Source organism: Myotis yumanensis, unplaced genomic scaffold (genome assembly GCF_028538775.1).
Source record: "Myotis yumanensis isolate MYYU_CA2020_CCGP unplaced genomic scaffold, mMyoYum1.0.hap1 SCAF_19, whole genome shotgun sequence".
NCBI lineage: Eukaryota > Metazoa > Chordata > Mammalia > Chiroptera > Vespertilionidae > Myotis > Myotis yumanensis.
In genome coordinates this window covers 1,251,247-1,264,898 of record NW_027223770.1, presented here as the reverse complement: position 1 = coordinate 1,264,898, position 13,652 = coordinate 1,251,247, and the positions used below count along the sequence as shown (strand labels likewise).

General features: G+C 52.5%; 1 protein-coding gene across 1 annotated transcript in view; it reads right to left on the bottom strand.

The window, feature by feature from the left end:
• SORL1 (sortilin related receptor 1) overlaps window positions 1-13,652 on the bottom strand; it is a 149,559-nt gene that overhangs the window by 124,374 nt on the left and 11,533 nt on the right. Inside the window, exons 2-3 of the mRNA XM_070400142.1 lie at window positions 5,961-6,077; window positions 1,670-1,795 (exon numbers count right to left, since the gene is read on the bottom strand). Of these exons, the coding sequence (XP_070256243.1) occupies window positions 1,670-1,795; window positions 5,961-6,077 (243 nt within the window). The remainder of the gene's footprint in view (window positions 1-1,669; window positions 1,796-5,960; window positions 6,078-13,652) is intronic.

The window sequence follows — 13,652 nt, the reverse complement described above, 5'->3', positions numbered from 1 at the left end:
GTCACCTGCAGGTTGGTAAAGGAGGGGTGTCCTATCCCCAGCAGGTAGGTAAGGGGAAAGGGTGTCCTGTCACCTGCAGGTTGGTAAGGGGAAAGGGTGTCCTGTCACCTACAGGTAGGTAAAGAGGGGTGTCCTATCCCCAGCAGGTAGGTAAGGGGAGAGGGTGTCCTATCCCCAGCAGGTAGGTAAGGGGAGAGGGTGTCCTATCCCCAGCAGGTAGGTAAGGGGAGAGGGTGTCCTGTCACCTGCAGGTAGGTAGTAAGTTAGGTAAGAGGCGAGTTGGCCGCTCCACTTTGAGATTAAGCAGGGATGAGGTTTAACCTGTGTGTAAAAGCAATGACTATTCCAGTTGTTTAAAAACAATGCCTCAGGCCCAGCACTTGTGTCAGTGGTTGAGCATCAACCTTTGAACCAGGAGGTCACAGATGGATTCCCAGTCAGTGCCTATCCGGGGTTTCAGGCTGGATCCCCAGTGTGGGGCGTGCAGGAGGCAGCGGATCAATGATTCTCTCTCTCCCTCTCCCTTCTTCTCTGAAATCAATAACAATATATTTTTAAAAACTGCTTCCATACCCCACTTCCCTGAAACCTGTGTGTGTTCCTCCCAAAGCTGCAGTGGACTGGCCGCTTCGCCAAGACCTCCCCCAAGTCCAGCAGCTAAAGGGTTAGCGCCCGCCCGCAGGGTGTCCTTCAAGACCAGCTCCCATGTCAGGCAGGTCTGAGCGGTCAGTGCCAATCCAGTGGCTAAATACTTTCCATTCCACCTCTGCTACCAGAGCGCAGGGCCAGGCGCAGGCACGGGGGCACCTGGGGGTCTCCCTCCCTGCTCCCTCTCTGGGGCTGGAAGAGGAGCAGGTCCCCATTCCTCAGCATCCTGAGAGCAGCCATCCTGCCTGGACATGAGCTGGACATGCGCGAGAGAGCAGGACAGTGGGGACCAAAGCAGCAAATACAACTCCTAGTGGAGCCAGAGCTCCCACCAGGCAGGAAAGCCTTGAGGGGCGGACTCCTGCACTGTCCTCTGCCCTCCTCCTGCCTCCCCTGGGGCCCAGGGCAACCTCCTCCAAGTCACATTGCGGGGCGGGGGCGGGGGGGGGGGGTGGGGGGGGGGGAGCTGGAGGGATCTTCTGCAGAAACAAGCACCAGGCCAGCCAGTTAGGAAGACAGATCAGGAGACACAGCTCCATCTACTGCCTTGGTGACCTCTGTACCAGGACAGGTTGGAGGGAGGAGGGTGCACACGCGCACACGCACACACACACATGCATACACACACACAGGCACACACATGCACATGCACAGGTGATGCCAGAAAGAGAGCGCAGCAGCCAGTCTGGAAGACCCCGATTAGACTGCAAGGTAAGGCCTGGGGACTGGTAACACTTTTGCCGCCTATGAGCCACCACTTATCAGCTGGCAGGTTTTCTGTGCCTTCACCAGCCACTGTTTGCCTGGACCCTGCCCGCCAGCACCTGGCCGGCTTGGGTATGTTGGATCCACCTGAGCACTGCACTCTGTCAGACTCCCAGGGAAACAGAAAAACCGTCACCGGCCACCAGGCATGCTGCAAAGATGACAAAGCGGCCCCTCGCCCAGCCTCCGATTGCCACCCTCTTCCCCACGCACAGCCCGTGAGGTCCTGCGTCCCAGCCGCGGGCGCCCTCCTCACCCGCCGGTTGTCAGCAGGGCTGTGGTAGAACTGGGCGATCACCGCCTCGCTGCTGTTTCCCGAACCGAAGTTCAGCTTCTCAGAGATTTTCTGAAATGATTTCCCGTAGTCGTAAGACACGTACACCTGGGATAGGGAAGAGGGGAGGGGAAAGAGTTGGTGAGAAACGTGGCGGAAAGAGCTGTCACTCTCAAACATCCTGCCTCGATCGTGATCGTGTGCCAGCTCGTGACTGTGGTCTCCCCATGGTTCCTGGTGCGACAAGATAACCCACAAAGGAGAAGCGGGGCGCCTGCCTGTCCCTGGCCCCGGGGCGGGAAGCCTGGGAGCAGGCAGCCCCTGCTCTGGGGAGACAGAGTCCCTGGAGAGGAAGCCAGGCGAGTGGAAACAGGGTAACCGGCTCCACAGGCTGAGTTCCGTGTTTAACAAACTGCATCCAGAGGCAGACAGGAAGCGGTGGGCTGCGGGGAAGGACGGAGAAGATGTTTTGCCATCTGTGGAAATGTCCCCAAAAGGTCACCTAATGCCTCATCCCTCCGCTGGGAAGTCTGTTCCTACAACATTCCAGAAGACCAGAGGCGCCCGCCCGAGGGGGAAATGCAGAGCGCTGGGAGGTCAAGCTGCCGAGGTGAGCCCACGGAGCAGAGCCCCCTGGCCACAGCGGCCCAGCGCAGTGATAAACCCCAGGAGGGCTGCTCCCTGAGTGCCTACGGGCGGGTCCTATCCCAACACCTTCCCATAGGAGCTCAGGCGGCTCCACCACAACCCTGCGCGGCAAGTGCAACTGTGAAATGACCTCCAGGGCAGACAGTAGGCTTAGCAGGTCAGTCACCTGCGGAAGTAACACAGGTAAAGCCAACTGGTGGCAGCCACTACACCTCAGGTCAGGATGGCAGGTGGACCGTCTGACATCCTATACCTAGACTTCACTACCCGTGCAACGTGACACATAGGGAACATAACCAGTGGGTCAAAAGCAAGCCTGACAGTTCACTACAAGAGGCCTGGTGCACGAATTTGTGCACGGGTGGAGTCCCTCAGCCTGGCCAGCGATTGGGGCCCATCGGGGCCGATCGGGGTGTTGGCCAGCTGCGGGAGGTTGGCTGTGGGAGTGCACTGACCACCAGGGGGCAGCTCCTGCATTGGCTGTCTGCCCCCTGGTGGTCAGTGCACATCATAGCTACCGGCCAGTCGGTCAGTCGTCTGGTCATAATGGTCGCTTAGGCTTTTATATATATAGATGATATTAACAATCAGTTAGTTAGAACTGGGTAAGTATTAAAGAAGAAGAACATGTTCACCCACTGAGTTCCTGGTTTAATAGCAAACCTTCCAATCCCAGCCCCACGTCCATGGCCTTTCTATTCTGAATGTGCACACGCTGGCCATCCCAACGCTCACAGCTCCCTTCCCCGGGACGCAGCCGGGCCTCACACCCAGGCTCCTCCACAGGAGACGTGAATGTCACTAATTTGACACCAGCAGCTCCTACCTGAGCCATCGTTTATTTTTGCATTAACTTTTCACGTCAGAACATCTCAGTTTCATCTGCCAATTCCTTAATGCAGCTGTAGCCATGCCGCCCTTATTCACTGTCCCGAGCATTAGATTCCCTTCCCGTTATTCGTAGGCATCCTTCATTCCAGACCACTGTCCAGTGCTTCCTCCCAGATACACTCCAATATCCACACAGAGGAAGAACTGGGATGGGGACTGGCAACACCAAGGTGACCAACCACCCTGGTTCCTCTGGGACGGAGGGTGGTCCCAAATGGGGACTCCCAGTGCCGAAACCCAGGCCAGCTGGTCACCCATAGCAACACTACATCTGCCCTGACCGGTTTTGCTCAGTGGATAGAGCGTCGGCCTGTGGACTCAAGGGTCCCAGGTTCGATTCTGGTCAAGGGCATGTACCTTGGTTGCGGGCACATCCCCAGTAGGGAGTGTACAGGAGGCAGCTGGTCAATGTTTCTCTCTCATCGATGTTTCTAACTCTCTATCCCGCTCTCTTCCTCTCTGTAAAAAATCAATAATATATATATATATATATATATACACAAAACAAAAAAACACACATTACATCCTCACATGCCAAGTATCAATTCTCATTAGCCCCAGACCTCCCAGACACGCAAAGGAACCTCATGTGAGTCACTGACTATCTCTATCTCCTGTTTGTCCAGCAAAACCATAAAACAACCATGAAGGTCTTTACCTGTCTCACAAAAAAAATTACCTAGGCGAAAAATTTTTGATTGCATAAAAACTCTAAAAAAGCCCTGGCTGGTGTGCTCAATGGTTAGAGCGTGAGCACTCACACCTAGGGGTCTCAAGTTTAATTCCTGGTCAAGAGCATATATCTGGGTTGCAGGTTCGATCCCCAGCCCTGGTCCAGGTGTGTGCAGGAGGCAACCAATAGATATGTCTCTCTCACATAGATGTTTCTCTCTCTCTCTCTCTCTCTAAAAATCAATGGGAAAAATATCCTTAGATGAGGATTAACAAAACATCTCTAAGGAGGACTTTCTCAGCATAGCAGGGCACAGAGCCACGTCCTGCGCTCGGAGGCTATGTCTGTGGCACAGACTATGCTGACCCCCACAGGTGCCCACAGATCCCCACGGCCAGCGGGCATCGCACACTGTGACTGGGCTTCACACCGGCCGCATGTGTAAACAGGCTACAGAGATGGCCCCACGAGGCTTGCCTGCTGCGGGCCACCACACCCAGAGTGGCTGTCGGTCCAGGCGCTCACTGGCCCCTGCTCCGCGCCCCCCACGGACACAGCTGTGCATCGGTCCAGCCCTGTCTCTCCCTCCCTGCCCGCAGGTTCCCCAATTCCACTGGAAACAGCTCCTGGGGCTGCCTCCAGGCGCCCCCACCCCCTACCCAAGAGCACATCCAACTCAGAGTGGACACACGAGGGGCCTCCCAGAATCAAGTCCAGACTCAGGAATGGCGACTGTGTGCTTAGGCTGACCTGACATGCTGGCTATTCCCCAGGAGGCGTCCTCTGGCCAGAGCGCCCAGTGACCAGAGTGCCTGTCCCCCTGCGAGGGGGAGTCTGGAGCAGAGGCCACAGCCTGAAGGACCAGGGCCAGCCGCCCTCATGCATTTTACTTGGCTTACAGGTTATATGCAGGAACTACACATTAGCTGCCAACTATAAGAATCAGCAGTTTTCATATAAAAATCCGAATCTCTGAGCTTCTCTCGAAACTTTGGAAGATCTGGCAACACTGGGCCCTGCTCCTGCTTCCCACTCGGCACCCAGAGCAAGTCACGCCTGGGCAGTCTCTGCTCCAGCTCGCAAAGTCCTTCCATGCCCAGTGTCCCAGACACCGAGGCTGTGCCAGTCACCACGCTTGACGAGGTTCCAGGGAACGTTTCCTGAACCTGCATCTCCACTGAGAGTGGACAAATGACATACTGCCCCAGAGGGCCATGTACTGCAAGAAAAATGGGAGAGACCATGATTCTTGGTGGAGGAAAGAATGCCGTCAGCGTGGAGACAGGGCCTCTCGCAGGCCTTCGCGTATGTGGCGCTTGTCTCGGGTCTTCAAAGCACCTAACTGCTAAGCACTGTATAAGGCAACTGTGGGAATTAAGAACATGAGCGAATCACCCTAGCCGGTTTGGCTCAGTGGATAGAGCATCGGCCCTTGGACTGAAGGGTCCCAGGTTCAATTCTGGTCAAGGGCACGTGTGTTGGTTGCAGGCTCAATCCCTGGCCCTGGTCGGGGTGTGTGGAAGACAACCAATCAATGTGTCTCTCTCACATTGATGGTTCTCTTTCTCTGGCTCTCCCCCTCCCTTCCAATCTCTCTAAAAATCAATGGGAAAATACCCTCATGTGAGGATTAACAGAAGTACAAATTTTAAAAAATAAAAATTTAAAAAAGAATATGAGCGAATCTGATTCAACAGTGCACCCAATTGTAAGGTGTTGGGAGAAAGGACAGAAGGGCCATGAGCTCTCCCCGGGCTGTGAGCAGACCTACACTCTACCCGGAAGGCACTCCCGACATTGTGAACAGACACAACCACCAGACCGCCCTGTCACCTCGCAAAAGTAATCACACATCACATGATCCGTTGGCAATTGACTGCATGGCCCTGTGGTCAACAAATGAGGGGCATTTATTATTTTCTGGATTCTCTTCTCTGGATGTAACTCATGCCACCCCTTCTCCAATGACCCGCTGTTTTCTGGAATGAGAACCCTGACAGATCACAAAGGGACATGCTGGCGGCACAGAGGAAGAGGGTCCCGAGAAACACCGAGACTTACGTCGCTGCTCCGGGGGCGGGCCAAGGCCAGGCTGTCTCGGGCCAAGGCCACGATCACGTTGCTCTTCTCTCCAGCCCAGTGCACCACCATCTGGTTGTGGGAATCATTCAGACTAACCTAGGAGACAAAACCAACACAGAAATTAGGGCCATGACACTCGCCTCCTGTCACTCAGAAACGACTACGATCCTTAAATCTGGAGCACTGGGCGGGGGTTGGGGTGGCCTATTTTTCCCCCACACACACAGATTCTACCAGCGTCAACTTCCCCCAGAAACTCTAGTCCTCTGCTCTTCGTAACATAACAGAACTGCAAAGGGTCTCAGGCTCTCACTGATTTGTGAAACCCATCTGGTTCCTCTCATCCTTACTCCACACATGTGACATGCGCTCCAACACAGCGGAACCTCTTCCCGTCCAGAAAGAGCACAGCCAGAAAGGCCACGCTCTCAAACCTTCGTTGGAATGAGGGCTTCTGGGCCCCATGGCACGGCTCACCCTCAGCTCACAGCAAGGGCGAAAGAGAAAATGGTCAAAACAGCAGTTTTATTCAGAGAGGTTTAGTGCCCCCAATGAGGAACTATTTTCCAGGACTCCACAGAAATGACCTTCGGATTTTTGCTATAGTCGTTCCCATGCTTCCAAATTTTGAAACCAGTAAAATGACAGTAAATTAGAAAGGCCAACAGAGGGTTGATGGCCACTCCTTTTATGCCAGGTAAGAACAGAGACAGCCTCTGTGCCAGAGCATGACTCATGTGCTGTTTCCCTGCTTCCTGAGGACACATTGGGCGTCATAGCGACCAGTTGTTCTGGTCATTACAGCATTATGGTTGTTGGCTTTTTTTATATATATATATATACATATACATATACATATACATATGTATATGTATGTATATACACACATACACACACACACATTTACATATATATATGTATATGTGTATGTATACTAGTAACCCTGCACACGAATGCGTGCACCAGTAGCTCTCTGCGGGGCCTGGCCACTCAACGCCCACTGCCCAGAGGCTCTGCGTGGCCCAGAGGCCCATCTGCAGCCAGGCACAAAATGCTTGCAAGCATTACCCTACCCCCTGCTCCAGCCGCTCCGTGCCTGCTGCCCAGAGGCCCTCCGTGGCCGGGGTGGAACGCTTGCCTCATCGCCATGGCAATGAAGCAAGCATTCCGCCAGGCCGCTCACACTGCCCGCTCTCAGTGGCCGCCCCCCACCCCCCCGGCACTGGGGCTGAGAGGACTGGACGCCACCATCTTTTGTGATGGAGTGACCGTTAATTTGCATATTACCCTTTTATTAGATAGGATATATTTTTTTAATTATTGATTTCAGAGAGAAAGAGAGAGGGACAGAGAGACAGAAACATCAATGATGAGAGAGAATCACTGATCAGCCACCTTCTCCACATCCCCCACTGAGGATCAAGCCCAAAACCTGGGCATGGGCCCTTGACCGGAATCAAACCCAGGACTTTTCAGTCCACAGGTCAACACTCTATCCACTGAGCCAAACCAGCTAGGGTCTGGAGTCTATTTTTCTTTTGAAGGATAATATGAATATTTAATGACAAAGAAATAAATACCTATTAGTTAGGCCTTCACAATATTCTTCCTACATAATGAACATTAAGATAGTATGTTTAAAGATAGTTCAATTATTGGCTTTATAATATTTTGATATTTGAAGTAGGAAAAAGAGGAACTTGGCCAACAAATCTTTTCATGTTGAATGTATTTAACATTTCTTTCTTTTACTCTATTACCTCTAATTTTCTGCAGAGTCACAATAAGCTAAACTATCTTACGAAAAAAAACACCTGATTTGGTTTTAATTTAATTAGCAAAAATTCACATTCCGTAAATAGACTTTGGATTATTAAATGACCACGTGAGTCTGCCTCATGGACAGAATCCAGATGACCAGATACGGCCGACATCTTCATGGATATCCTTGACATAGGCCACAACCAGAAATCAGACTTTGAAGAATTCTTTCTGATGGTATTCAAGTTGGCTGAAGCCTACTATGACCCTAAATGAGACGAATTTCCAAGCATCAGACCAAAGCAGAAAAAGAAGGGACACCTAAAGAAACACGGAGAACATGACAAAAAGGAAAATAGGAGGAAGACGAGGAGGAGGAAGATAGAGAGGGAAAGTCCAGGTGTTCAGAGTGATGGGAGGGGAAAAGCAAGAGCCAAGGGCCCAAGAGGAAGAGGGAAAAGGCCTGGGTCTAGCTCTGAAAGAAAAAGGGGAAAAGGTGATACATCTACTTGTAGACATAGAGACACGTATGGGGAAAATCACAACAAAAGGGGAAAAGAGAAAAGTAGGTCAAATTCTACTGAAGTAGGAGGAGGCAGGCGACAGTCAAGTGTTAGCCCAATCAGGGGAAATAGAGGCAAAGATGATGAAATTAGTTATGAAAACACAGGAATATGGTGTGCAAACTTGAAAAAAACAAGACACAGTGACTCATATGCACATGAAAAAAAATACAGGAAAAAGGACAATCAATTGGGGAAAAAAAATACTTATAATTTCAGAGTTAAATTCAACAGAGGAAAGTTGAACAAAAGAGAGATATACAGGTCAGAACAACAAAAAGTCACAAAAGAAGGATGAAATTACACCGCTAATGACAAAACAGCCAGAAACCTAGGGTCCAGCACTAATCAGAACAGTGATAGCGAAGGACACTCGGAAGATTCAGAGACATAATCAGGGCCTGCGTCAGGAGACCATCATGGGGCTGCCCATGGCCAGTCAGGAGCTAGCTCTGGACAATCTGGGTCCCATCGAGGGCAGACGGCCCGGCATGGGCCATCTGAGTCTGTCCATGGACATTCAGACTCAAGTGGGAATAGAAGACGGGGATCTGGCGTGGGCGGATCAGACAGCTCTAGACAATTAGGCTCTCATTGGGCAGAGACATCCTCTCGAGGACACCACGTGTCATCCCAGGGACAGTCAGGATCGAGCTCAAGAGGAAGACAAGCATCCCGGAATGAGCAGTCACCTGACAGCCCAGCACTTGGGCACTGGACATGGACCATCTTCTGGATCCAGGACAACCTGACATGGGGGGTCCAGTAGCAGTCAGACCAGCGACAGCAAAGGACAGTCTGAAGATTCATGTAGACAATAGTCTCCACCTCCTGTTGGGGCCCTGACACAGAGGGGGGCCTCGGCGCCGCAGGTCTTGGCACTGGGCCTCCGAAGGCCTGGGTGGTGGGCGCTCTCAGCAGCCGCTCAGTGCCGTGGAGGGCGTGCCTTGATGAGATGAGGCCCAGAGCTCTCCTCTCCACCCTGTGCCCCTCGCTGTCGATTTTGATCATCAGTTTATTTGCTTCATTAGGTTCCACATATGAGTGAGATCATGTGATACTTGTCTTCTCTGACCAGCCTATTTCACTCAGTGTAATACTCTCCAGGTCCCTCCTTGCTGTGGGAATGGTAAGAGTTCTTTCTTTTTTACTGCAGCATAGCATTCCATTGTGTAGATGTACCACAGTTTTCTAATCCATTCATCTGCTGATGGGCACTTAGGCTGTTTCCAAATCTTAGCTATTGTAAATTGTGCTGCTATGAACATAGGGGTGCATATATCCTTTCTGATTGGTGTCTCTGATTTCTTGGGATATATTCCTAGAAATGGGATTACTGGGTCAAATCGGAGATCCATTTTTAGTTTTTTGAGGAAACTCCATACTGTTTTCCACAGTGGCTGCACCAGTCTGCATTCCCACCAGCAGTGCACGAGGGTTCCTTTTCCTCCACATCCTCTCCAGCACTTGTTGGTTTATTGGTGGATGGTAGCCTTCTGACAGGTGTGAGGTATGATATCTCAATGTCGTTTTGATTTGCATCTCTCAGATGATTAATGATTTGGAGCATTTTTTCAGTTGACTCTTGGTCATTTTTCCTGTTTCGCTGCCATTTTAGAACACCTGAATGAAGAACACACTGATCGCCACACTGACAGAAATCCTGAGAGCTGCTGTCAACATTCAAAATCAGGACAAATGCCCAGAAATAGGAGCTGGGCTCCCCTCCTGAGCAGGCCAGGGAGAGGCCAATCCTGGTCTCTGCAACCTCTCATCTCAGGCCGGGGCAGGAGGAAGTCCAGCTCTGGGCTCCCAGCAGCCTCTGCCCCTCAGGCCTGCACATCCCACCCCTGCCCGGACTGCTGCCCAACGCAGCCCCTGCGGACCTGCCTTCGGAGAGGCTTCCCATCAAAGCTCCAGAGAAACCCTCCCTCCAAGGGCCTTGCCCCCACTCCTCGCCCTCCACCCCCGCCACCCCCCTCCACCCCCTCCGCCCCCCTCCGCCCCCCTCCACCCCCCTCTGCCCCCTCCACCCCTGGCCGGCTTCCCCACCCACTTCCCCACCCACTTCCCCACCCACTTCCTGATGCCCCAGGTGGGAGAGAAGCACCTGGCTGGCGCAGGCGGCTCACCCTAACTCTCTCTGCTCTGGGTCCTAAGCACCTGCATCCAAACTCTTGGAAAATATACAAAACGGGGCCTTTTTAAAGAAAATGACCCGAGATGTTTTTAGGAAAATATGTCAATTCCAAAACGTTCCTGCTCAGGGCAGTCCAGGCATCAACAGAGAAATGTAAATAAAAAGTAGAAATAAGTAGCCTTACCGCCCAGTGATTCCCCTCCTGGGGGTTTACCCGAAGAAGCCAAAACACTGATGGGAAAGAACCTGCGCACCCTATGTTCAGCGCAGCGTCATATCCTTGCAGCAGCCCCGCTGTGGGAGCAGCCCGAGCCCATCCCGGACAAGGGCATAAAAAGCAGTGTCACATACCAGGGCACGCTCAGAACATGGCTCAGCCATACAAAGAATGGCACCTTACCATGTGCTCCTAGAGGGTATTCTGCCAAGTGAAGTCAGTCAGGGAAGACAAATACCATATGGTTTCACTTATATATGTGACCAAAGGAACAAATAAATGACCAAATGAAATTGAAACAGACTCATAGATACAGAGAGAGAACTGATGGTTCGGGGGGGGGGGGGGGGGGGGTGGCGCAGCTCAGAGCCCTGGGTGACAGAGGTGAAGGGACTAAGAAGCACAAAGTGGCAGCTACAACACAGTCCCGGGGAAGTCAGTAAAGCTTAGGAAATACAGTCAATAACACTGTGATAACCATGGACGGTGCCAGGTGGGCACTGGAAATATTGAGGGGAACACTATGAAAGTATATGATTGTCTAACCACTAAGCTGTACACCCGAAACTAATACGTAAGAAAAAAACAGAAATAAGTACATCTTTTAACCCAAAATGCACAGGGAGAAAGGAGCCAAGAGAATCTCCACAGGCCTTCCCTTCCCTCCTCTCCTCCAGCCCTCGACTCAGGAAGAACCTGGGATCAGGAGCCTAGTCGCAGACCAGGGGGGAATTCACAGAGAAGTACACAATCTGCACAGTCAAGGACGTGGCCCTAGAACAATGTCCAAGCTCATCTGGGGTCTGGGGTGGGAACGCCCACCAAGGTTCGCTCGGGACACCTCCGAACAGTCCCTCCGGCAGGTGACAACGAAACGACTGCCCAGTCACAGGCCAGCAGCGACCAGAGTGGGAGAGAGGTCTCAAGAGGACATGCTGAGTCTTTCCACTCAGAGCATGAGATCCATGGGGCCCCTCCCCCAATCCTAAAGGGGGAGGGAGGCACAAAGGACATCGAACTCTGAGGGCGTCATAAAGGAAGCCCAGTGGGTGTGCTGGGTGAAATACTTGTTAGACATTATGTTTAGTGGGTGGAAGAGATCAGCCACTGAACTCGTGTGCACATATGCCTGACCCATGGACACAGACAACGGGGTGCTGAGGGCCGGGGGAACAGGAGCGGCTGAAAGGGGTTAACAGGGGCGGGGGGCTATGCAATACTTTCAACAATAAAGATTAAAAGAAAAACACATGCACACAATAAAAACAAGTAAATAAAAATTATTTTCATTGTATTATATGTCCCTTTTATTCCTAACACAGACTGTAAAAGGGCAGCCCAGCATGGAGAAAAGAAATCCCTGGCAAGAAAGGCTTAGCCTGGCCACCGGGCAACTCACACAAACAGCTGAGCCCCTCCCCTTGGCAACATGTCAGCACGGGCACCTCCTGGGTGAGGAAGTCCCTGCTGAGCCGCCACAGCCTCTGGCTGAGTCATGGCTAATCCTCCAGGTGCCCAGGCGCCCATCCCCCAGCACAAGCCCAGCGTCAGCCACAGGAGTCCTGAAGCCACTGAGGAGAGGGGAGGTGGCAGGCAGGTAGAGAAGACCTGCGTTGTTCTCTGGCCTTCCTGCCTCCCCCGTCGCCCCTGCCGCCCCTGCCCAGGGGACAAAAGGAAGTGGAGCTGCTGCCAGGGACAGTGAGCAGGAACCCTCGCCCAGGGCAGCCGCCAGCAGTGACACCTATGGAACGTGGACAGGCGCCTCCCCTTCCTGGTGGTTGGGATTTGTGTGATGCCTTCTCCCTCCCCAGGGACTCCCCCCACCCCCAGCCCCCACCCCCCAGGCTCTCCTCGGGCCTCCCTCAGCGGCTGAGGCTTCCAGACCACCTGCTCACGCAGGTCCCACAGCCAGACAGGGGAGGGTGGGTGGGTGGCTTCTGCAGGAAGGTAGCCTCGATGTGCAGTCACTTACCTCAGCAACCCCCAGGCATGCACCACACGCCCCCTGCTACCTCCAGCTCACAGGGCGTAGCTGGAGCTTGATAATGAGACAGTGAATTGGAGCTGTAAAGGCAGCAGGGAGGGGCCCAACGCCTCCCCTTGGAGGCAAGCACAGCAAAATCACACACCACAGACGGTCCTGTACACAGAAACCACATCACGAACGATCGCCGGCATCCGGGAGGCGCTGCAGGCCTCTGCTAGGCTTGCAGGTGGCTGAAGAGTGGAGAAAAAGCCACAGAGGTCACCGGGCCCAGGGGTCCCGAACATGGCTGCAGAATCACCCCAGGCCACTAATTCAGAACCCCCATGACTGGAGCCCAGCAACCAGTATTTTTCAAAGAGATATCTGGCATGTCTCCAATGCAATGGGTCTAGTCCACTCCCCTTCCTACTGGCAGGACCTGGGACTTAAAATGATGGTGGCCAGCTCTGGCCAGTTTGGCTCAGTGGATAGAGCGTCAGCCTGCAGACTGAAGGGTCCCAGGTTCGATTCTGGTCAAGAGCATGTACCTTGGTTGCAGGCATATCCCCAGTGGGGGGTGTGCAGGAGGCAACTGATTGATGTTTCTCTCTCATCAATGTTTCTAACTCTCTATCCCTCTCCCTTCCTCTCTGTAAAAAATCAATAAAATATATTTTTTAAAAAATGATGGTGGACAGAAGACTCCTTCTTATGGGGGCAGCTGTCTTTGGGTAGTTGTTAAAACTCTATGATCTACTGATCTAAGCCAAATGTGGGAACCCTCAAAAACCCTATTTAGACACAAAAGTTGTCTGTATTGCATGGTAGTGTTTATATGAACTGTCCAGGACAGGTAGTCCATAGAGATGGATGGCATACTGGTGGCTGCCCGAGGCTGGGGGAGCAGGGAGTGACTTCACTGGGAAAGGGTTTTATTCTGGATGAAATGGTTTAGGACTGGACAGAAGCAGTGGTTGCACAACACTGTGAATGTACTAAATGCTACTGAATTGTGCACTTCCAA